The sequence below is a fragment of the Maniola jurtina genome, chromosome 17, assembly GCF_905333055.1.
Source record: "Maniola jurtina chromosome 17, ilManJurt1.1, whole genome shotgun sequence".
Taxonomy (NCBI): domain Eukaryota; kingdom Metazoa; phylum Arthropoda; class Insecta; order Lepidoptera; family Nymphalidae; genus Maniola; species Maniola jurtina.
Genome location: NC_060045.1, coordinates 4,385,334 through 4,410,923, shown reverse-complemented (window position 1 = coordinate 4,410,923; position 25,590 = coordinate 4,385,334). Strand labels below are relative to the sequence as shown.

General features: G+C 36.4%; 1 protein-coding gene and 1 long non-coding RNA gene across 3 annotated transcripts in view; one reads left to right on the top strand and one right to left on the bottom strand.

Moving 5' to 3' along the window:
- Window positions 1-25,590, top strand: part of LOC123873781 (runt-related transcription factor 3-like) — a 57,994-nt gene that overhangs the window by 18,884 nt on the left and 13,520 nt on the right. For both annotated transcript variants that reach the window (XM_045918813.1, XM_045918812.1), the window contains 2 exons: window positions 3,596-3,709; window positions 15,667-15,837. In XM_045918813.1, the coding sequence (XP_045774769.1) occupies window positions 3,596-3,709; window positions 15,667-15,837 (285 nt within the window). The remainder of the gene's footprint in view (window positions 1-3,595; window positions 3,710-15,666; window positions 15,838-25,590) is intronic.
- On the bottom strand, window positions 9,392-25,558 carry LOC123873783. The gene is made up of 3 exons (XR_006797753.1): window positions 25,490-25,558; window positions 24,429-24,430; window positions 9,392-9,402 (listed from the first exon to the last, which is right to left on the bottom strand). It is a non-coding gene; the product is annotated as an uncharacterized LOC123873783 (long non-coding RNA).

Genomic DNA, 25,590 nt, shown 5'->3' with positions numbered 1-25,590 from the left:
ACAAATGTCAAGCTGTCAAGATGGACGTTGCCTAGATATACAATATATACATAATTATTTATTTGAAAATGATTTGTCGGGGTTGTTGAAAATTTTTAATTTACACTTGTTAATTATTGAAAAGTTTTGTCACAGTCATGACTAATCCATTGCTGGCCAGTACTGAGTACAGGTCTCCTCTCAGAATGAGAAGAGTTTGTGCCAGAGTCCACCACGCTGAACAAGTGCGGATTGGCAGACTTCACACACCTTTGAGAACATTATGGAGAACTCTTAGACATCCTGCATGTCTAAGAGTTCTCCATAATGCTCTTTCACTTGCATTAACGGTGAAGGTTTTCTTTACCGCGATTTTGTGGATTAGACATTAATGTACCTGCATACCTAGGTACCTATTTATCAGAATTTAATATTCCTGAAAAGTTATTAAGATGCACTTGTCTTCTCTCACTACTCGTTATATTACAGTAGTCTAGTAATTGCAACTATCAGTACTAAAACCATTAAGATAGGTGGCTGCAACCACCAAAATGAAATTTTCATAACTAGGCACTCCACTAATCTGAAATTCCAAAAAGGAATACATGAATAGCAGCTAAAACCGGTCGAGATGAATCAATCATTTATACTAAATCGAGTGCGCTACACGCGAATTATCTGCATTAGACATGTTAATCCACTCATTTTAACTGTAATTTTATTCCGTATTTATCGGTGCATTCATTACTGGCGACCGCAAATCGGGCGCCCAAAAAGCTCGCTATTTTCCATCGCACGCCCATAGGGGTGCCTCGTGCCACTGTCATTATAGTTAAGACACGATTTTTTTCTCCTTTTTTGAGCATAATTTTCTGCTTTGAATCCATAATATAATTATTATTCACAATAATTTATTATTTAATTTAGTTGGGTAACTAAACAGTGTAAGTAATTAATAAATCTAAGCTAGTAAAGTCCGCTATTCTCTAGATTCTAAAACGTCATAGATGAGTTTCCCAGATGTGTTTTCCATAGAGAAAAGAATAGGCACCTTCTAGACAGGTAGGTACGTTCTACCTTAGCCTGCATTATCATTCATCACTCACTTGATTGTAGTCAAGTTTATATACTTTACAAAAGTGAGTATGTATTTCAAAAATACTTTACACTTCGATTAATAAGAACCATTTCCGTACAAAATTAGTTTGAAGAATGCTGTCTGATGATACGTATAATTTTTTTATATTTAATAATATTCTTGAAGTGACAGCCCTAACCAGTCGCAATAATCTGTGATGTGCAGCACACGTGAGTGTGTCATTCAACAAAATTTAACATACGTCAACCTTTTTCGAAATTGCCCCCTGGCCCATACTCTAAATACTACACTGAAGTAAAAAACTGTGTAAAAAGAACAAATAGTTCTAGTCTCTAATACCGCAATGAATCAAAGACCTGTTCTTACCTACTTATAAGTAAATAACTTTGTATAGTGCGCGACAGGTTGAGATGGCAACCGGGCGCTAACCCGCTGCCGGTGAGCGTGGCTGACGGGCGGGTGTGCGAGGCGTCCCCCCACCTCACACACCAATTGCCATCTCAACCTGTCGCGTACTATAGTTTGTAGGTACATCTATATATATAATAAAATTGTAGAAAAGTGGTGTCTGTACAATGGAAATATATAAAAAAAGTAGCAGGGGTTGTTATTATATCGATGCCGAACCCGAAATTGTAATTAATTTTTTTTTGTCTGTTGGTCTGGGTGTTTGTGCACGCTAATATCAGAAACGGCTTATTCGATTTAGATACGGTTTTCACTAATATATTGTAGTAAGCTTCACTTAACATTTAGTGCTTATTTCATGTCAATCGGTTCATAAATAAAAAAGTTATGTCAATTTAAAGAATCACGGCGAACATTTTTAACGTACAGAGTACGTACTACACGTCCGTGGCTATATAAAGCGCGCTGATTCCACGCGAACGAAGTCGCGGGCACAGCTAGTCAATAAAACGATCCTGACAACCCTATTTATAGCAAAAGTGTGGCAAAGTCCGGACTGTGCACACAAGGCTGAGAACAATATTTAACATAATATGATATCAACCTATTTTGATCCATACTATAAAAACTACAAGGAATGAAACTACTACAGAGTAATTTATAATGTAATTAATATATAGGTTGTTCATCAACTAATGATACGGTTGTTCATCAATAAATGATATTGTCGTGACAGCCCTATCAGCGCACGATAGTACGGGTTGTGCAACACACGTGAGGGTGTAGTTCAACAATATTTTAACATACATCAACCTATTTGGGACATGTCCGCGTCTCGTCTAAATACTGCAATTGTTATAGGTATAGGTCTGTGTAGATTTCTGTTAGGAAGTTGGCGATGTTTCACCCCCCACGCCTCGAAAAGCACGTAAAGCCGTCAACTATGTGCTTTGGTCTCCCTCCGGTCTTACCGGATTTCCGACCCATCAGACTATGTATAAGAGTAACTCAGTGGCGTGCACAGGGTTTATAGCCAGGGTAGGTACAAGTTAGGTACTTAGTTCCCTCTTTACATGATGAAAAATTAGCATTGAACTATTTGAATCAGGGTAAGCAGTGCTTTTGTGCCTCTATGACCTGCACGCCGCAGATAAGTAAGGAACTAAAGAGTGCACCTGGGTTTTCGCACACACTAATATATCTCCCCCGCAGATGGCTAATCTCTGTGGAGATTGAAGATTCTGTGGAAATCAGTCGAAATTACCTTTTTTTTTATTACTATTATTACTCGGTATATAAAATGCATTAAACTACTGGGTAAATGCAGTTAGGTAGGTTTACCTAAACTGTGTATTATTTTCCCTAAATTAAGAATCTGCGAAAATCCCCGAGTCAAATAAATAAATTAGTTTAATTTATTCATTTAGTGTTATATTTCCTACAAGGTTTCCCTATAAGAATCATTTATGTCATTAAAAAACCGACCAATTACGAATCAGACTTATCCAGTTAGGGTTCCGTAATCCATAGCTTGGAAAGAAACATCAATATTAATCTACCGTCTCAAAAATCCCTTACACCATCTCTAGTATCGCTATAAAAATTCTAGGAGAGCAAGGGTCGCCCTGTCTCACGCCTCTTTTGATGGGTAGGTATAGATGGCCCTGTTGGCTCCAACTTGACTCTGCTCCGCTCTGTAGCTACTGTAGTACTCTTAGGTACAAGTGGGCTCTACATTTTGTGAATATAGAGTTTCTATATCGCTGAATGGAGTACTGTATCGAATGCCCTTTGGAAATTTATAAAGACCATGCAAATTGGTTTCTGAAATTCCAGATATTCTCTATTATATCATTTCTAATGACCGTATATGGTAGAGACGTCTCTCCTAAAACTAGCTTTTTCGATTGCCTATTGTTTCTCTAACGATTTACTTTTAAAGTAAGTGTAGGTATACCTAATAATAAAATTAATTAATCAAGACCCCATTCGTTGCAATATTATCGTACCTAAGGACTTCTAGCACAAGCTTCACGCCACGCTGTTGGAAAAAATCATATTTTGCATGATTCAACTCTTTTTTAAATATGTTACTTTGCTTTGTTTCAGGGAAAAGTTTTTCGTTGACAATCACGATATCGACGTCGCCGCCTCAAGTAGCGACGTACCAGAAGGCAATCAAGGTGACCGTTGATGGACCAAGGGAACCACGCTCTAAAACTAGTAAGCAAAACCTTTCATACTCCTACCTCTATAAAAAGGTGTAAAAAAAAAAATAAGTAAGCAGGTAGTAAGGTAGGTACTCAATAAGAACGAAATTTCATCTATATGGATTTCTTTACGTGGAAAAAGTTCAACGTCGAAAATATTTACGCTGCATGTTTGATTAGACGTGTGGACTGTAAATATTATTAGTCTTCATAAACCCCAAATCGAGTACAATTTAGTTATTCAAGGTTTTAACCAATTTAGAAACTGTTTAAAAAAAATGTAATCTTTGATAACTTTGAATAGTTACACTCAGTGGTTACACTGGAGCTTTGAAAATGGAACACGAAATCGTGTGGCAGATAGCTTTAAAAAACAGACTCGGAAATAGAGCTCGCGCTCATAACACTGCGTCAACAAGCTCGGACACATTTTTCAATAAAACCACGCTACTAACAGCATTACCAACTTTCGCTGTCGATACATTATGTGAATTTTATGTTAAACTAAATAAAACAAATTGATTGGCCATGTCATTGCCCAGGGCGATATTTTGTTATTATTCGCCGCCTGTAACAAAAACCGCACGAGAGACGTAAACAATTAAAATATATTATGGCCGGTTCTATTATTATCAATATAATTTTCATACGTTTGCGGCCGCGCTACTCGTATCTGCCAGATAACAGTTTTCTTCCCACGGGACTTGGTACGGCGATATGTCATCGGGTCAGCGATTCCGAAGGACGTTCTGTGACAGAAATTATGGTGACATTGATTTACATTTTTATCTTTGCCTACCAACCTGCCTACGTAGGTTTGATGATAACGCGTTTAAATTTGACTGTGAACACACCTTATATGGTGTAAATAAGGACCTGGTCAGACAAAACGAATGGCGTAGCAGGCATTCGGGCAACAAAATGAGTGCGCATTAGGTGTGAGGGATGCAAGGGCTGCGGGCTGCAACCGCGCGGCTTCTAATGTGAGGGCTAATTTTAATACAGTTTCTTACATTATTCAAGCTAATTTTTAACCCCCGACCCAAAAAGAGGGGTGTTATAAGTTTGACGTGTGAATCTGTGTGTCTGTGTATCTGTGTATCTGTGTATCTATGTATCTGTGTATCTGTGTATCTGTCTGTGGCATCGTAGCGCCTAAACGAATGAACCGATTTTAATTTAGTTTTTTTTGTTTGAAAGGTGGCTTGATCGAGAGTGTTCTTAGCTATAATCTAAAAAAATTGGTTCAGCCGTTTAAGAGTTATCAGCTCTTTTCTAGTTTTCTTGTAGAAAAGAAGATTAGATAACCGTTAGGTTCATAATATTATGTCAATAGACAAATGTCAAGCTGTCAAGATGGACGTTCCCTAAATACATAATTATTTATTTGAAAATGATGTTTTGGAAAAAAATCGTCGGGGGTGTTATAAATTTTTAATTTACACTTGTTGATCAATTGCATCTTTGCCTATCAACTTGTCCGCGTAATTTACAGTGATAACGCGTTTACATTTGACGTAATCACGCCATTTATCATGGTGTAACTCAAAGCCGTGGTCAGACAAGACACGTGGCGTAGTATGGCATTCCGACATCAACATGAATTTTCTTACGTTACAAGTTATTTAACAGAGCTCTCTCCGTCACTTACTCCATACAATCGTAGTTCCCATTTCATTTGAATATTAAGCAACCAAAGTCCATGAAATTTTGCAGACATAGTCTAGAAACTAATATCTGTGTCTGTGGTGTTTTAGATTTTTCTAAAAATATGTAGTTTTAAAATTACAGGGGCTCAAAGATTTGTATTTTTCTTTAAAAAAAGGCCCAACTTTGTGCTCGTTTTTCTAGACAACGAAGCAATTTAATGAAATTTGGAAAAACCACAGACCTAGAAAATTTAATGAATATTATGTAGTAAAAAAATTATCGTTATATATTTTATATTGTTATAATTATGTGGGAACTACGAAAACCAGAAATTACACCCAGAAATCTTGAAAATTTCGTGCTGTCTCGATTTGTGCAAGCGGGGTGGTGAAGTGCGGGGGACGACACGTGAAACTGACAGAAACGGACAGTCTAAACACACGGGCCACATTTAGACTGCACCCGACTCCAAACTTGTCGATAGGTCTAACTAAATACATTTCAACTTGCGTTAGACGTATGCGTTACCTACTCAGACGTTGCCTGTAGATAAAAATATGTCTCATGTTTGCTGGCAATAGCGTATGCATCAAACCCTGCAAGTTGCAACTCTCTTGCAACCTATTCCTCACGCAATACGCACAGCTTTAATATTATAATTTTTGACAATGTATACTATATGTAATGCCATATCACAGGTCACTCTCTGATTTATTGCTAACAATTTACTTCCAAATGCAAAGAAATCTAAGTGTGTTGAATTCACACTGCCCAATACCAGGACCTTAAATGACATAAATTCATTGATAAATAATCATATGTTGAAAATAAAGGAGAACCCCGTGTTTCTCGGTATAATGTTAGATGCAAAGCTTCTATGGAACACCCACATATCAACACTTGATGGTAAACTCAGCTCTGCTGCTTACACTGTTAGAAAAATTCGACAGGTACTGACGTGGAAACTGCAAAAATTGTATATTTTGACTATTTTCACTGTATTATGTCTTACAGACTCTTGCTATGAGATAAAGCGGTAGATATTGAGAAAAAAATGTATTACAGAAAAGGACAGGACGTGCAATTTATAATTTAAAACCGCGCGCTGCCATACATTAAAAATATAAGGAAATAAGTACCTTATCTTATAGTAGCTTCTAAACATATTTACAACTAGCTAATGCCCGCAGCTTCGCTCGCGTGGATTTAGGTTTTTAAAAATCCCGATCCTTTCATTTCCCAGAACAAAAGTTGCCTCTCCGTAATAGCCCGTCCCCGGGATGCAACTTGTTTCTGTATCACGTAAGAATATTTAAACGGATGATCCTTTTCAAATCCCGAGGGATCACCAGGATTTAGGAATGCAATTTCTTACAGCATCAGGGTTGAGGTCAACGACAAAGTGTTTACTTGGTATAGATACCTTCAATATCAATTAATAATCGACACTTTTTAAATCCCATTAGCTTTAGTAGTCAGGTCCCCTGCAACATCAGGATTGAGGAGTTGGAATCCAAATTTTTTATTGAACAATGTCGCAAACTTTCTTTATCGATTAAAAAAACTACCCAAAATTACGCAGTTAGGTTACCTGCCAAATTTCATGGTTTTGAGTCAACGGGAAGTACCCTAGAGGTTTTCTTGACACACACGACAGACAGAGAGATAGACAACAAAGTGATCCTATAAGAGTTCCGTTTTTCATTTTGAGGTACGAAACCCTAGAAAACGTAGGAACGTCATTCCGAACCAGTGGTAAATTTTTCTGACCATCCAAAAACACTTTGAAGTTTACCTAAAAGTTTACAGGAATAAAAATTTATCATTGTATTCCATTCCATTTCATTCTATTCCATTCTGTTCAAAGATAAATAGATAATAAAAATATTTGTCACCGAAACAATAATTTACGATACATCGACCAATATCAATTTTACTGATGACAATCTGACTATTACCAAAGTGAACGACTACTATAATATCTATTATATACGACTAACATAATATGTATTATAAATTGTGTGCCGTTTGCATTCTCACTAGGTTCTCATTAAGTTTGTTTTATTTGGTTAAACTTTCTGGCATTTATATTGTTATGACGTTTAATTGGCAAACAGTCTGTTTATTGGCTGAAACTCAAAAATTCAGCCAATCACAACAAAGAAAATATTGTAATAATGATTGATGCAGCTTTCTGTAATTGAAAACAAAATATTTGACATTAACTTGAATGTGACAGTGTTTTCCGAATAGGGTTGCCAGAGGCCCCGTATTTTACTGGTTACCCCGTATGTCAGGATAGAGAAACCGGTAATTATGAAAATAAAATACGGGGCAAATAAAACAAAATATTTTTAGGGTTCCGTAACTCAAAAGCAAAAAAAACTCTTATAGGATCACTTCGTTGTCTATCAGTCTGTCTGTCTTTCCGTCTGTCCGTCTGTCCATCTGTCCTTCTATCCGTCTGTCATGTGTTCATGAACAAATATTAGTATTTTCAATTTTCAAAGTAAGATAACTACATATATCAAGTGGGTTATCATATGAAAGGGCTTTACCTGTTCATTCTAAAACAGATTTTTATTTATTTTTATGCATATTTTTTTTAATGCATAACAGTTTTTGATTTCTCGTGTAAAATGTCGAAAAAAATACCCGAATCGGAACCCTCGGTGCGTGAGTCTGACTCGCACTTGGCTGGCGAAACCGAACACTGACGTTATGTCCAGTAGAAAGAATATTTTCCTTTTGCGGCAATGCGTAGCCGAAACCCACTCGATATTGATCATGGTCGTAGCCAAGGCGGCGGGGCTTGGTTTGAGGATGTTAGCCTTTTTTTATACAAGTTAGCCCGTGACTTTAATCTTTTCTAGTGGTAAGTGATGATGCAGTCTAATTTCTTGGCCGTTAGGGCCATACTAACCATATAACTAGCCATGACCGAAGCCTCCCACCAGACCAGAAATTTAGAAATGGCGACTGCGCCTGGGAAGCCGTCAAAAACCTAAGCCTAAAATAATACTTACACTATTTCTTGCATTTGCTTACCAATTTTTTTTTGGAAATATATCAAACATTTCGCGCTCACTTTACTCGCGCTTTGAATTTGTATTACTTGGTGTAAGCCCCCCAATTTCGTTTGCATGAATTTAGAGTTTTAAAAATTCCGTGGGGGATTTTCCGGGCTAAAAAGTTTATGTCTGGGATGCAAGTTACCTCTGAATAGTAAGTACCAAAATTTTGGTAAAGAAGATGGGCCGTGAAAGGGTAACAAATAGATAGGCAAATAGATATACTGTCGTATTTGTAATATTAGTATGGATAGGGAGCTTTAAAAATAAAATCTTGCTATGGCTAAACTCGTTTCCCTTTCACTTTAATTCTTTCTGTAATTGAACCAAAAACACTTACGCTCACTGCGCTCGCGCTTTTTTATTGTTGTATTTTATCTCACTGTCAAATTGAAAGGCGAAATTCCACTAACCAGGTAATTAGCCCATAAAGTTGAGCGAATGTTTTTTTCCTCATGACAGGATTCAGTTCCGGCCCTGATAAAACCTCTCCCGAAATCGATTCCTGGCTACGGCCATAGTATTGATACTGTGAAGGTGGAATTACAAGTTAAATGTAAATTTAAGTTAAAATGCAAAGATTGTATGCATGAAATGTATAACATTTTGCTTTACAAAACTAGAGTTTTTAAAAGCTATTTAAATAAATAAATCTTTTATTTAAAATCACATTGCAAACACAGTTCACCAATCAAGACACGGCAACATACAGAGAAAAAATACAAAACTTACAAATAAACTGAAATATCTAAATAGGCTTTCCATGCATTTCAGAGAGAACCACCGCCTATTTCTTCAAATACTTCAAATTTTTAAATTTCTTCAAATCTAAACCCCGTATTTTTGATGGTGGTAGCCTGTAAATCAAAAAGAGGCAGGTGGCAACCCTACTTGCCACATGACATTACAGAATGAAAAATTGTTTTCATTACTCGGTAAGCCTACTGCCATAGTTTCACAGAAAGTGTGACGGTAGTTGTGACCTCTGATTGGTCGACTCTCTTTCACTATTTGCTAAAATTGATGATTGCAACAACAATTTTTTCTTTTTTGTAATCAAAAACAGAACACGGACGTCATACAGGTTGACTAATTGCAATCATTTCTGACCGGCTAACATTGTTCCGCTAGTGGCTCAAACTCACTGTCGCAGCAAGAACATGGTAAATTCAGCCAATCACAGCAATTAGAATTGGTTATCACAAATGCACCGATCTAGGAACCGAGAATACACGAACCAGGGCAGATAGAGATGAGAACAATAATATCATACGTAGGAAATCGACGGGGGATCGTTGACAATGATCCTCTTAAGACACTTTGTAGTCGCTGCTGTTTTCAAGGAATCTCTTTACAATAATAATATTACCTGGTGTTATAAAATACTCATATAAAAGTGAACATAATATTAAAAAGCGTAATACCTACTTGTCTTTCGTTTCCATCAAAGTCACGCGAAAGTAAGAATTAAGGAATTATTTAAAGCTTCGTACACACTTTCGGTTCGCAAGCGGCACGAAATTGCAACTACATAAGGATACTGAGCAGTGTGTTTTTTTAATGGAAAACGTTATACTTATACTTTTTCAAAAATTTCAAAATGTTCGAAATCGAATTCAATCCATTAATATACCTATACTTACTTAGGTAATATTATCTATACATATAATAAAATTGTTGAAAAGTGGTGGTACTGTACAAAGGAAATATATAAAAAAAAGTAGCAGGGGTTGTTATTATATCGATGCCAAACCCGAAATTTTAATTAATTATTTTTTGTCTGTTTGTCTGTGTGTTTGTGCACGCTAATATCAGAAATGGCTTATTCGATTTAGATACGGTTTTCACTAATATATTGTAGTAAGCTTCACTTAACATTTAGTGTTTATTTCATGTCAATCGGTTCATAAATAAAAAAGTTATGTCAATTTAAAGAATCACGGCGAACATTTTTAACGTACAGAGTACGTACTACACGCCTCGCGCCTGAGCGTCCGTGGCTATATAAAGCGCGCTGATTCCACGCGAACGAAGTCGCGGGCACAGCTAGTTAATAAAGCAGGATATCACAAATCGAGTTTTGCTTAGAGCGCAGTCACGTAGAGTCACTGAATCAAGTCACTCGTAATTACTGCACCATTTAGCATTTTTTTCTGTATTTTTAATAAAACTTATATTATTTATATTGAACTGCAGAAAAATCATGCACATTCGCCTAAAAAGCGAATTATTTTCGCTCCAGCTCCGATGGACGTTGTGATCGCGCAGATGTGGCAGGCCTAAAAGGAGTCCTATCGAAATTGGTTGCCAATGCCGGGTGAAAAGCACGTTACGCCATATGGGACGGCGGCCCGGCGGCAAACAATGGCGGAATTATACCAATAATAAGTCGCACTCACGCAACGCAACTGCTACTGCATCGGGATCACCTTTGTGCCGACAGACTAAAAAGCCAACTTGAGAAAATACTAAATAGTATTCATTTCATCCTCTACCATTGTGCACGAAACATGCCCGTCTTTCTATAACAGGATTTCCATTTGAGGCTAAAGAAGTTATTTTGAAATCAACCTTTCTAAAATAAATTAAATCGATGCATTTGGAAGAAAAACATAGTGCCTTTTGCATTTTTCGTTCAGTTCCAGCTAAATTGGTCCTGTAGATAAATTATTTTTCTGATCAGAAAGATAGACCATATGTTCTTGTTAATAGTCATGTTGATAGTCACGCATTTTCACAAAATCTTTAGTAAAAAACTACCCGAAAAATTAAAACCATTAAGCACAAAACCTCAAAGTTCAAACATAGTCGTACTAATATTTTAAATGAAGGATTGAAGCTCACAAATACACCAATATTTTTACCGTAATACGCAAACAAAATCAACCCTTGCAGACTAATCATCGCTTGAATAAACAGCAAAAGCTAAAATCCTGCTTACATCGCGATATCCCAAAACAAAGAGTTGAGTACAAAAGAGGTACTTAGCGTATAAGCCCCAAAGTCTGCAGGACAAGAAAGGAAGATCTCGTGCACAATGGACTTAAAAGTTTGAGTTAATAGACTTAATTTGTAGGTCCAATGTAAGCGGCTTCGCAGTGACCCTCTTTAATTGTGATGTGCTTTTGTCTAGTCCACATATCGAATATCGATAGTATTCGAATTTAAAACTGCAGGTAAAGCGTTGTTTCTCTAGTGCCAGCTTTGCCTTTTAGCTTTTGGTACTTATTGCAAATAAATTATATCACTTGCTTTAATGGTAAAGGAAAATATTGGGAGGAAACTTGCCTGACAATTCTCCAAAATGTTCTTAAGGATATATACAGGGTGGTCAAAAAGTCGTGGATCAAACGCAATAGGGAGATAGAGGAGGTCATTTCCAGCAAAAAAAAATTCTATAGCATGGCCATATTTAAATTGCCCTAAAAGTTATGAATATTTTTGAGTTTTTTAACAAAATACCGAATTCTCTTACAATTACACTAATTTAAAAAAAATGTGATAAAAAACAATAAAACAAACGATGTCGTGTCATTACTAGATAATGTATCAGCACTACAAACCTTCTATTGAGGCTCTGGCTACCAAATTACAAGAGCAATTAATTTTTTTCCAAAACTTTTAAAGCGTTACCAAAAATTAAGTGTCACTTTAAAAGCGCACTGTGAAAAAAAAATGTACTACGGAAAAATGACCCTGTATTAGAAAAACTTGCTGATTTAATGCCAATTTAAATTAGGTATAATACATTACTCTTCGTTTCGTAATTCTGGTATTATAATCGTTTTTTCATGTCAAGGTGCAAATTTCAGTAGATTAGTTTAATTCAAAATAATTTTGAAGATTATCATGCTGCTAGTTAAACTGCTAGTTTTTTGTACGTTGGAATGCTAGAAACATCACTGTGCTTGTCACACTTAAAATTTGTGAATAGAACAGAAACTCTTCACTACCACCACGTACCAGAACTACCCAGAACGCCCTCTTTTCTAGGAAACAAAAGGATAAAGAAACTATGCCTCTCTTTCACATCCTTCCTTATTTCAACAATGCAAATAGGAAGGATAATTAGTGTGAAAGAGAGGCATAGTTTCTTTATCTTTTTGTTTCCTAGAAAAGATGAACTACTTGCAAGACGGGCGTTCTGGGTAGTTCTGGTACGTGGTGATAGTGAAGAGTTTCTGTTCTTTTCACAAATTTTAAATGTGACAAGCACAGTGATGTTTCTAGCATTCCAACGTACAAAGCATGATAATCTTCAAAATTATTTTGAATTAAGGAATTAAACTAATCTACTGAAATTTGCACCTTGACATTAAAAAACGATTATAATACCAGAATTACGAAACAAAGAGTAATGTATTATACCTCATTTGAATTGGCATTAAATCAACAAGTTTTTCTAATACAGGGTCATTTTTCTGTAGTACATTTTTTTTTCACAGTGCGCTTTTAAAGTGACACTTAATTTTTGGTAACGCTTTAAAAGTTTTGGAAAAAAATTAATTGCTCTTGTAATTTGGTAGCCAGAGCCTCAATAGAAGGTTTGTAGTGCTGATACATTATCTAGTAATGACACGACATCGTTTGTTTTATTGTTTTTTATCACATTTTTTTTAAATTAGTGTAATTGTAAGAGAATTCGGTATTTTGTTAAAAAACCCAAAAATATTCATAACTTTTAGGGCAATTTAAATATGGCCATGCTGTAGAATTTTTTTTTGCTGGAAATGACCTCCTCTATCTCCCTATTGCGTTTGATCCACGACTTTTTGACCACCCTGTATAGGCATCGTGGACTTTGATCTAAGCACTTCTCATTCTGAGTAGAGATCTGTCCTCAATAGTGGATGGTTAGAATGTATGCTGTTTTTAATTTAAAATCTCAAATAATAATACAGCATAGAGTGAAATAAATTATTGGCTTTGGTACCTACTAATAATAATTACATGCTTTAACAAATTGTAATACATTCAATACAAGTGTAAATTGAAAATTTTCAACACCCCCGACAAATCATCTATACTAATAAATAAAATTGGAGTGTCTGTCTGTAATTTCGAAATAACTACCGCATATTAAGGTCATATGGTTATTTAAACGATACTATAACTGAATCACACGTTTTAAAAATTTTTGTCTGTCTGTCTGTCTGTCTGTTTGAAAAGGCTAATCTTCGGAACGGCTGAACCGATTTTGACGGGATTTTTACAGACAAGTAGAGAATTTACCAGGGAGTAACATAGGCTACTTTTTTAACCGACTTTCAAAAAGGGAGTTGTGTTTTTCTACCTATGTACACCGAAATCTCCGAGATTTCTGAACCGATTTGCGTCATTTCTTTTTTAATCGATAGAGGAACTTTGCGACATTGTTTCATAAAAAAATTGGATTCCAACTCCTCAATCCTGATGCTGCAGGGGATCTGACCAATCCACGCGGGCGAAGCTGCGGGCATCAGCTAGTTTTCAAATAAATAATTATGTATATCTACGCAACGTCTTGACAGCTTGACATTTGCCAATTGACACTTGAATATTATGAACCTAAGGGTTATCTAACCTTCTTTTCTACAAGAAAACTACAAAATAGCTGATAACTTTTAAACGGCTGAACCAATTTTTTTGGATTATAGCTAAGAACACTCTCGATCAAGCCACCTTTCAAACAAAAAAAAGTAAATTAAAATCGGTTCATTCGTTTAGGCGCTATAATGCCACAGACAGATACACAGATACACAGACACACAGATACACAGATACACAGACACACAGATACACAGATACACACGTCAAACTTATAACACCCCTCTTTTTGGGTCGGGGGTTAAAAACAGGATAAGGTCCGATAGGTATACCATTAAAATGATATGTTATGCTCATGATAATTTCATTCTAAAATTAATTAAGGAAATTGCGGACAAGGAAGAAAGAAATAAAGCTTCTTTAGAACAGTATCACTTAGTCTAGATGGACTTTTAATTTTATAAAACTACTTAATTACAATTTTTCTCCATTTAAAGATTTGTGAGCACACGTCATATAATTTAACAAAAAAATGAGTAATTTGTTATTGAGTTTCTAAAATAAATATGTAATAACAACAAGCTCTACAATATCGAATAAGACGTAGCACATCACTAATTCACTAATAATTAACTCCCTGCATTTGTTTGTTTCGATTTCACAACATAATTGCGGTATAGTTCGAAGCATTGTATATAAACTTATAAACTAATTATGTGCACTTTTTTTAACTACGGGAGTATAATTGCGTCGGTCCATAGTCGGTCCCTTTTCGAATATAGGCGCTAGGGATTTCGGCATGCAACCTGTCAATTTTGGATCTAAAAAAATATTCTTTTGTCCCTAATAAGGTGATTGACACACGGCTATTTATTATAAACTCAGGAAATGCAATTTTGAACGTTTTTTTCACGGAAGTTAAAATCAATTTTGTGAGCAATGTACGGGCAAACGTTAAATATACCTAAGGGTGATCAGGGTGGATCGGCTAGTTATGTCTAACACCATTTTATAAGCAATTGCATGAGTAGGTAGGTATAGACTACCTACTTTATAAAGCAATGTGGTTATACTAGCTGACGTAGACCGCTAAGTTTTTTACTTTTTTTTTTGTTCTAGGATAAGCAATGTAAAAGCACTGCTTACCCTGCCAGTTAGCTCAATACTCGTTTTGCATTATAACTTCCCAGTGAAAATGAACTTACCTAAATAATACCTACCCTGGCTTCAAAAGCTATGCCGTGGCAAGCTAGACAGACTGGTACACTTTTGGATGGATTTTTAGGGTTCAGTACCACAAAAGGAAAAACGGAACCCTTATAGGATCACTTTGTTGTCTGTCTGTCTGTCTGTCCGTCCGTCTGTCGTGTCTGTCAAGAAAACCTATAGGGTACTTCCCGTTGACCTAGGATCATAAAATTTGGCAGGTAGGTAAGTCTTATAGCACAAGTACAGGAATAAATCCGAAAACCGTGAATTTGTGGTTACATCATTAAAAAAAATGTGTTTAAATTTTCAAAGTAAGATAACTATACCAAATGGGTATCTTATAAAAGGGCTTTACCTGTACATTCTAAAACAGATTTTTATTTATTTTTACACATAATAGTTTTTGATTTATCGTGCAAAATGTCGGGAAAAATACCCGAGTACGGAACCCTCGGTGCGCGAGTCTGACTCGCACTTGGCCGGTTTTTTATTAATTTATATTGCATGTTTCTAGGTACAAATGTCTCACCGCACCAAATCAGAGCGATAGGGTTCCAGCGGTCGTTCATCCCGAACCCTTCAATGGCGCTGCGGGAGATGGAGTACAAGTCCTCGTCCAGGAGTCTGCGCTCCCTGTCCCACGAAGAGCGGGAGTACAAGACCAACGCCAATTTACCCACTGAAGGTATGTTCGTGTAGTTTGATACTTTATGCAACTTTAAAAGGTACCTAAGTTTATAATTCCCCTTTATTTTCTCAATAGATGGTTTCTCAATAGTTAAACTTTTTGACTGACTATTACGTTGTTTCGCAATTATTTTCTCAATAGACGATTAGTTTTCACTAAGCGCGATCATTCTTGGAGAGGTGAACCATCATAATATTATTGTTGGTACTTGAAGATTTTGACTTATGTTAAATTAAAAAAACTTTAAGCTTACAAATATATAATATAGTATATTTTAACCAAAAGAAAGAAGATCTTAATTCGCGGCGTATTTTTTCAAAAACAGTCGAATGAAAAGAACTACCTACCAAGTCAAACGCAACCCAGCAAAGCGTGACTTAGAATAAATGCCGCAAATTATTATAAACGCAGTTTTATAACTTTGCAAAATAAGTGTCTAATTTTTAAAGCTAGCCTAGACTCGAGCCCGGCTGGAATAACTAATTTCTGAAGTAATTACGTTTTAAATAACTGCGAGTGTCCCGACCCGCTAAATGTATTAACGCTTAGTATAAGCGCTTATAATCAGCGCTTATTGCGCTCAAAATCACAGCCCTAACTGACTGGCTTATTTGCCGAGCGACGAGCTCTGTAGCGAACATTGAATCTATTAGAAGCGCCTATGTATTTATGTCTGTTTGGTGATTTACGTTGGGGTCCCAAGGGTGCTAGAATAATGACCTCGCACCGGAAAACGCAGCATTGGTTTAAGTGCGGAAACCAGTCCTGAGAGAAGAAAGAAAGAAAGAAAGAACGCAGCATTGGAAGACCCCATGGACAGACAACATCAAACGAGTCGTAGGGGGCCGCTGGATTCAGGCAGTGCGAGACCGTGTGGAAGTCCTTACAAGAGCCTATGTCCAGCTGTGAACGTCTATCGGTCGATGATGATGATGTATTTAGGAGAACTCAGAGTACGTATACATTTTTATGAGAAAAGTATTGAACCTCGTGCCGAGTTTTTGAATACAAATGGCCGTAAAATTGTTAATGAACTATTTGCACTATTTTACACTATATTGTTAAATAACTACACTACACTCGTTTTTCTGGGCAATCGTGTAAAATAACAAATGAAAGAATTTACGCAGAAAAAAGAAATGAGAATTTGTCATGTCTAAATCTTTTCACCTCTACCCCAGAGCGTTTACAAGGCAATCCCAACAGCAGCTTTCATCAGCACGCGGCGATTGCGCGCGCGCAGCTAATGACGCCCATTACGCACATTATTAGCCTCTCCACTCCACTCTTCAGATCATGTCAACTGTTGTTCTTTGATTAGACAATTAGTTTAAGACTTGAAAGAACTTCTTTAGACTTATCTAGTTTATTTATTGGCCGTGGTTAGCTTGCAACGCGGAAATACACCAATAGCGTCAATTCTGATGTCTTTCTCGAAACTAAATGTAGAATATCTGCATCTTTGAGGTCGCAAAATGAATTTTAAATTAAGGACTTTAAATAGTTCTACACTACAAAAAGCACTATGCTCAAGACTGGCAACGAAAGTCACAAGATTTGACAGTTTTTTTAAATTTTTATCTGTCCTTTTCTTATTACGAGTACGTCAGTAAGAAATAGGTAGATGTAAATACTCTTTTTAGTCGATGATTGCAGCTACTACAACAGAAAAAAAAAACTTTTCAAATCGCCTTCTAACAAAACTCCTTCTTAGACCTATCTACTCGCATCATGTTAACTAGAAATAGAAAGATTTTTTATTCAAATAATTTTTTACAATGTTTTTGAATCGTCAACTGAACCTACCCTGGTTTGGAATGCTCTTCCTAGTGGAAAGAACCAGAAAGAAACTCGACTGTTACGAACTATTGTTATTTGATTCGACTAGTCAAAATTATAACGTAATCCTTGCGGATATAATCCAAAAACGCCACCAGGATTAGGTATCCATGCCGGCGCGTGACACTTGCCCCTATTTTTCTTCAAAAAAGGAGGATGTTCTCAATTCGTCGGAATCTTTTTTATCCATCAATCTATGCGTTTCTATCAATGGCTATATTAGAATCGGCAATAATGGTAGTCCATTCCTAATCATCTGTTTCCTACCGATAAAATAGATTTTTATGTACCTAATAGGTTCAGCCCATCAGCCATTCTGTTTGAAGAGTTCTCATAAAATAAAGCTATTAGATGGAAAACATCTGCTAGAACCTGGTTTAGCTAATCTTGGCTTTCAACTCCTATTATTGACCCATTTTTTGTTGGTTGATTATTTTACACTTTTAACTGAATATCACCGTTTTATTTGAAAAATTATATTAAATGACCTTAAGAAGTTAGCGGGAATAAGGTGGAAGGCTGAAGACCGTGTGTAGTGGCGAACTGCTGGGACACACATAAGCCTTCTCAAGAGTGAGAAGGCTTATGTGTGTCCCAGCAATGGCCGCAAACTGGCTGATTGATTGATAACTCTACTACTAACTACTGTAACTAGCTAACTCAACTCGGCTTAGCATGAGTGGGAGTATCCTTAGTCAAGCTTCGAGAACTAAACCTGTAGACCAACAAAATGTGATGCCATAACAAAATTAAATGTCCAACCTCCAACCTAGACCACATCATTGCTTCGTCAAGCGCAAGCCTCTATCTCGCAATAAAAAAAGGGTTTAAATATTCCTTGGGTATATAAAACCCGCTTCAGAAAACATGATTCAAGACATGATTTACGTACAAATCTTTTCAGAAGAAGGACAAAATTATTTATCATCTCATCGTTTAAACTACAATAAAACAGAGCTATTCCCGGTAGAGCGAAAAAAAATATCCGAATCATTATTACTGGTCAAAACAGTAGTCGGGGCAATTTGATCAGTACGTGCATATTACATGCCGATGGCAAGGCGTGGACGGGGCCATCGGAACGGGCCAATTACAGGCTGATGGAACACCTTGCACGGCGATCGGCAATATGACCAGATAAACAATGGTAATATTAGTTCAATCATTACTACTGGATTGTAGAATTGTTTTGTTATTTCTGGCGAGTATCAAAATAAGCAGTGATAGCCGAGTGGCGAATACGTCGGTCTCCTGTTCGAGGGTCACGAATTCGATCCCGGGCAAGAACTTTTTGGAGTTACGTGTGTTTTGAACAATTAAATATCACTTAGGTAGGGTACTTTAACAGTGAAGGAAAACATCGTGAGGAAAGCTGCATGTAATTCTTCATAATGTTCTCAAAGGCGTGTGAAGTCCGAAAATCTGCACTTGACCAGCTTGGTAGACTATGGCCAAGTCCTTCCCATTCTGTGAAAAAAGTACTATTAATAATAATTACAGTAAAGAATGATATAATATGCATATAATATTAGGCATCTTTATCTACCTATACCACTGGCTTTCAAAGGTCATCTTAATCGCACATCATACTCCTCTCTGATTAGCTGGGACATAATTATTAAGGACACAGATAATAATCGAAAAAGAAACTCGTATACCTAATCAAGAATGTTTTACAATAAGGAAAAAGCTAATCTCCTGATTCGCCTGATGCTGACAACGGTAAAGCCAATGACCTCCGGATAGCCAACGAGAGAAAATAATAACAATAACTTCAAATGCGATCTAGAGAGAAAAAACGACGCCGACACAATGTCATTATGGCAGCAACATCGTGTACAGAACTAGAAACGATTAGAGGTGAATCACACTAATATTATAAAGGCGAAAGTTTGTGTGTATGTATGTTTGTTACGCTTTCACGCAAAAACTACTGGACGGATTTGGCTGTGGAGATAGATTATACCCTGGATTAACACTTAGGGTATTTTTTATCCCGGAAAATTAAAGAGTTTCCAAGGGATTCTTATCTAAAAACCTATATAAGCGAACGAAGTTGCGGGCATCAGCTAGTAGGCTTTATAATTTAGAGGATATTATTCCCTAATTGCGACAACTACCATTTCAACAGATCTTAATTAAAAACTAGAAGAACTTGATGGACTTGGTAATCCTTATCAGAAGTGGATGTTTGGGGAACGCTAAAGCCTTGCGGCTACGCCCAAACAGCCTTTAATTATGATATCTTCCAGAAACAATTAAGTAATGCAATTAAGTTGATGAAAATCAATTCAGGAACCAGATATTATTGTCCATTTTTTTTAGAACTTACTTGCGTTATTAAATAGTCCATTTAATTTGTCTTTCCCATTTCAGAAAATAGCTCTTGATTGATAAATAAACACTTTTATTATTTAGAAGAAAGTGATTTTTAAAATCATTCAATTCAACGTAATAACGCATCGCACCTCATTTCCGGTACAATATTTTCGATTTGATTGATCAATTTCGATGATCAATATCTCGGGTGCCATGATTGGCTACCGAGCGGCTACGTAACAAAGTTCGCTACGTAGACGGTTATTTCCTTTATTTTACAATACAATACTCAATAGGCATAGATGGTCAGGTCGTTTTGTTGGAAAAAAGTCTGGGTAACCGAGCTTTGTATTACAAAACGTAGGATTGTCGGTGGAAGCGTCGCCGACGCGTATCTTTGCGGTTACACTTACACAAATAAAGTCAATCTTGGTGCGAGAGAGGGTCCGTGTGAAAATTTGATAACGAAACTATAGATCGATGGGGCTGCAGAAATCGAGGCAATAGCTGCGGTTTCAATCCGTGTGCTACTGTGATGTAGCGGCGGACACGAATTAGCCGATTGTAAGGCAGCGCTCCATCGCACGCGCCCTAGCTCTTTATGGAAGGATAACAATGTTTGCCAAATGGTTGGATTGAACTTTCTAGTCTCGAAAAGGCTCATATTATTATAAGCAATTAACGAAAATAATATTATAATCTTTATTTGATAACCTATAGCCCCTGTAACTTCAAACTACACAATTTTACTGAAATATGGAAATCATAGACACAGATGATAATTTCTAGACCGTGACTAGAAAATCATTGAGTTTGATCTGTCAATATTCAAATGAAAATCAAACTACGTTTGTTTGGAGTGCGCTACGAATAAACTCCTCTTAAAGTCGTAGAACCCTATTAATATACATATCTTTCTACTAATTTATTTGTGTTCAAAAATTGTCGCCTTAAATATAAATGAGACTGACTCAAAGGTCCAAATAAGGCAGGCATAGTAAAATGTTATGCTGGATTTTATTGCGTACATCATCTCAGGAGCATCAAAACTATTAAAATGTATGGTAGGCGGGGCAGTGCGGGCAACATTAACTTCTCTAGCCACAAACCACAGCTCCTGGATCCAACGGACAGACGGACACGCTTTATCTTCTGTAGTACCACTTTTATATAATTGCCCATTATCCTGGATCGAACTATTGATGTGATTATTGACGTGACGCAAGTATACCGGCTTACTGAAAAAGAAAATAAGTTACTAGCTAATGCCCGCGACTTCATCCGCATGAATCTAAGTTTTTCCAAATTCCGTGGAAACTCTTCGACTTTCCGGGATAAAAGTATGATATAATTGTATCGATGCAAGTTACCTTATGTACGAAATAGATGACGCCTGCGACTTCGTAAACGTGGATTTAGGTTTTGAAAATCTCGTGAGAACTGTTGGATTTTCCGGAATAGAAAGAAGTGGTTGAGATTAGTTACTACTACATTTTAAGTAATTACTAAGTATGTTATTACTAGCTACTACAGACCACTCATTTTAAGTCTGTTTATAATTTATGCATTTGATAGATAAATTAATTTTCTTCGTTCTTTCCTCTACCATGGCCAAAATTCGGTCAGGACACAGGAGCACATCATGCGAACTAATTTATTAGCTACAAAGTAGTGTGGATACGCTAAAAGTGATAAAAGAAAGCTAAGGCTTCTTCGATTCATTCAAGAAGCGGTTTGGTGAATATGCGGACCGAAGTCAAAGCATAAATAAAATCGACACTGCCAAACAATATAACAATTTGCATAATCGCTTCCTTAAGAGATAAGATGCTAACCTTTTTTTTATTTGCTCTTTTAATGAACTCAGTGATTCGGTACGGAAGTGTTGGCATTCTTACACATTCTTACATTATTAAATATTAATATGTGGAACGATACAGTTCTAACTTCATAAGTAGGTGTAATTCAAACATTTTTTCAAATCTTTATGACTTGCCTACCTTAATACCTTTGTAAGCGAAAGTGAATTAAAAAAAAAGTGAATAAGCGAATACAAAGAGAAACACGGATGGCAACTTTGTATTGAGCTACTATTTACTGAAAGATTTTCGGGCCTACTTTAAAACCGTCGCGCCGTGGTAATGTCAGTGCATTATTCATGGTATTTAGCTTATTTTCGCCTTTCCCCTCACTCGTTACAATCGGTCACTATTTTCCGCCGCCATCTTCCCGCGTCCGCAGTAAATTCGTAAACGCGCGGTCAAACGAGCCGACCGCAAAACTACGGGATGTAAACCATCTTTTGACTTTAGACTTTCTACTTGAATTAGTTAGGTAAGTTCCTTTTTGGCTCTCCTCTATTATTATTCACATGTTAGAATACGATTGTGAGAAATCTGTAGGACATTGAGACTTGAGACAGCGCGTTACATTACAGTTTTTTGGTAAGACACGAAATCTGCGACTATGTACCTATATCTACCTACCTGTTTAGAAATAAAATATTCGCCTTAATAATTGACCATCAGTCATCAAATCTGGGATCTAACTCTAAGGGTGAAGCTCTAGGAACTCGTACTAGGATAAGTACCTACCTACTAAGTATAGGAAAATATATGAAATACAAGACAATCGGTAAAGTTACTTTCACAAAGTTGGTTTGGCTATAGATAAATTATATTGTTTAAGTATGTCGTAGTACATGCATATAGTTTTAATTGTACTACTATTATTTATTATTTATGTTATGTCACACCCTAATTATTCGTATTTAGTACGTTACACGATTTTAATGACAGCCAGGGATATAATTTAGAGAAATTTTCGCTTGCCGGTATAGATACCTACCTACTTCACCTCTAATACATGTCTAAGTGGAATTCGTAAGGAAAGAAAAGAAAAAAATATATACATTTCTTTATTAATAGGTACCTACGAGGTAAATCGCTTGGTTCTTATATTCATTCCATTTAAGTTCGTATTTCCTCCATTAAATTTTCACCTATTTCCCAGGTGGAATTTTTTCTTGACTAGGAAAAGTTTTCCATAACAGCCCGTGTCGTCATGGTATGTGGAAGTCGGTCTGCGGTTGCGGGCCAAGTCGATTTGCACTAAGCATATCAATTCACATCTAGCTTTACATATTCAACCTTATCTAGGTAAATTCTATTAATAGTACCTACCTATCATACGCATATTATTTATAGGAGCGACTTGAGGGGCGTTGTTGATATTTTTAATAAATCTTAACTCTTACTGTAATTTATTTTGTTAGGTAATATTTAGGTAGATAGGTAGGTACAGGTATCAACACTCAAAAACTATGCCCAGCTGCCCAATTACAGATGCCCAAAAATTGATATTTTTACTTAAAGCATAATTATGTACTCTTTTATTGAATTTATTTTCAAACAATTTATAACCAGTGTCCCTCGGGTTGATATACTTGTTTACCTAAAGATTTTAACGATACCCTATACATCCAAATCTGTTTAGAAAAATGTGTAGAAACAAACAATATACTTACCTAATATTATGTGACAAATGTGTATGAATGGTGGAATAAAGAAAAAGAAACCCACATAGATAGATATACATGCATACATGAATCCTGAACTATAACACTCCTTTTTTTGGCAGTCGTCTAAAAAAGCACATATTTCAAAATTGTCTTTTCCGTTGTTTAATTTTTGATTTCAGTCTTATTACAGGTATTTACCGTTGAACTTTTAGCTTATTTTGAAAGGAAGTTTTTATCTAATAACAAAATTTTATATAGAAGATTATCTAGGTCCAATAACTTTCATATACGATATGTATCGTTAAGTAGAGGCTCCATATCTCAAGGTCAGGCCCAAGCTCGCCGGGCCACGCATTTGCGGTCGCGGCAGGATACGAGCGAGTACCGTAATGAGCAACACATAACGAAACCTTACAAATAATTCAACCCACGAAAAAAACACACCGAATCACGTACAATCCTTCGAAGGAAAAACCATATCGGATAGCACCGTGTAAACTGTTTTCTCTTTCAACCCCTATACTTTAGAAAGAGAGCCTGTAATAATCTCTCCAATATTGTTTGGTACAATTTAAGGTACTAACGTAGTCAATACATTCAATTATTGTAGTACGTGTGCACGGCTACCTTCTGTTGGCGGTTTTTAGTTTATGCAAAAAGTAACATGAGTTAAAAGAAATCGTAATCAGTTTTAAATCCAGAATCCATACACCTTTTTAGGATTCCGTAGCCAAATGGCAAAAAACGGAACCCTTATAAATTCGTCATGTCTGTCTGTCTGTCTGTCCGTCCGTCCGTATGTCACGGCCACTTTTTTGTAAAATTGACTTCTCTTAAAATGCATATTCCAATCTTCGTAAGTATACCTACGTACCTACTCCTTTTGTATGAGATTTGGATTAATTAATACTTCTATTTGCTGGGATAATATAGCTTACTGCGTGGAACAATGCAGTAGGTACTAAAATTCATTTTTATTTCTTTCTTAAATGCATGTAAAGATAGATAAACAATAAGGAGTGTTTTCTAGGTTTATTTTTTTCAAATTCAATATTTGATAAAACAGGTACGCGAAAATGCGTTTTTATGTCATTCGCAATCACGTGTTAACTGAAACATTACAGGCGTGCAATCATAAAAACTCATGCCCATGATGTCGGCAGAATTCAGATTTACCTACAAGTGCTATCATTATGTTTGATCACATGACAGTAAAAAGCTCTCAAAATATAGCAGGCAATTACTAGATCATGCATACATTATAAATATATACGGACATACAATGACTAACATACAAGCAAGACAAACTTGGATCATGAATTTTGGACTGTACGCCAACTGGGCCATTCGCGAATTGGACTATCTGCGAATCGGACCATCCGCAAATCTCGCCAATCGCGATTTGGACCAACTGCGAAAAATGTAATTTGGAATAAATGAAAACCGGACCAATCGCACCTGATTAACCTCAGCACCCATTGGGTGTAGCTAGACCTAAATTTTTTGCTAGTCATAGTAAATGATCTTGTTCGTATTCAGGAATGTAGAAGTATCGGACTCGGTGGTAAAAAGACACTCGACGTTAGTCCTAAATAGTTGCGCTTGCGTTCTCCCAGGCGACACTAATTTGATTATCCTTCTGAAAGAGCATGAGCGCTGGTTCGAGCAGAAATGTGGATGAGTAGCTTGTTAGTGGTGTACAGTGACCGTATGTATATATGAGTATATTTTCTATCCGCATTTCGCCAACCTTGTTAGATGTTTGAATTTTTGCTAATATGTAGTAAAACACTATTTTTTTTTTTGTAAAACTGCACGTTTATATTTTAGTTTGTTAGTAGATAGGTGCGTTATAGATAAAGTAGATTGCATAGGTTACAATTACGAAGAATTCCGTGGCGCCACCCGAATTGGAGTTCCAGCTGAAAACCAGCCCTGTATGTTTTTGTGTATGGGCAAGGCGTACAGTACATTTCGGGTTGTGCTACACATGACACGGTTTATTCCGGCGCTTCTTCTGCTTGAGGTCTTTGACTTTAATGCTCAAGTATTAGAGGCGCTGGAATATCCTA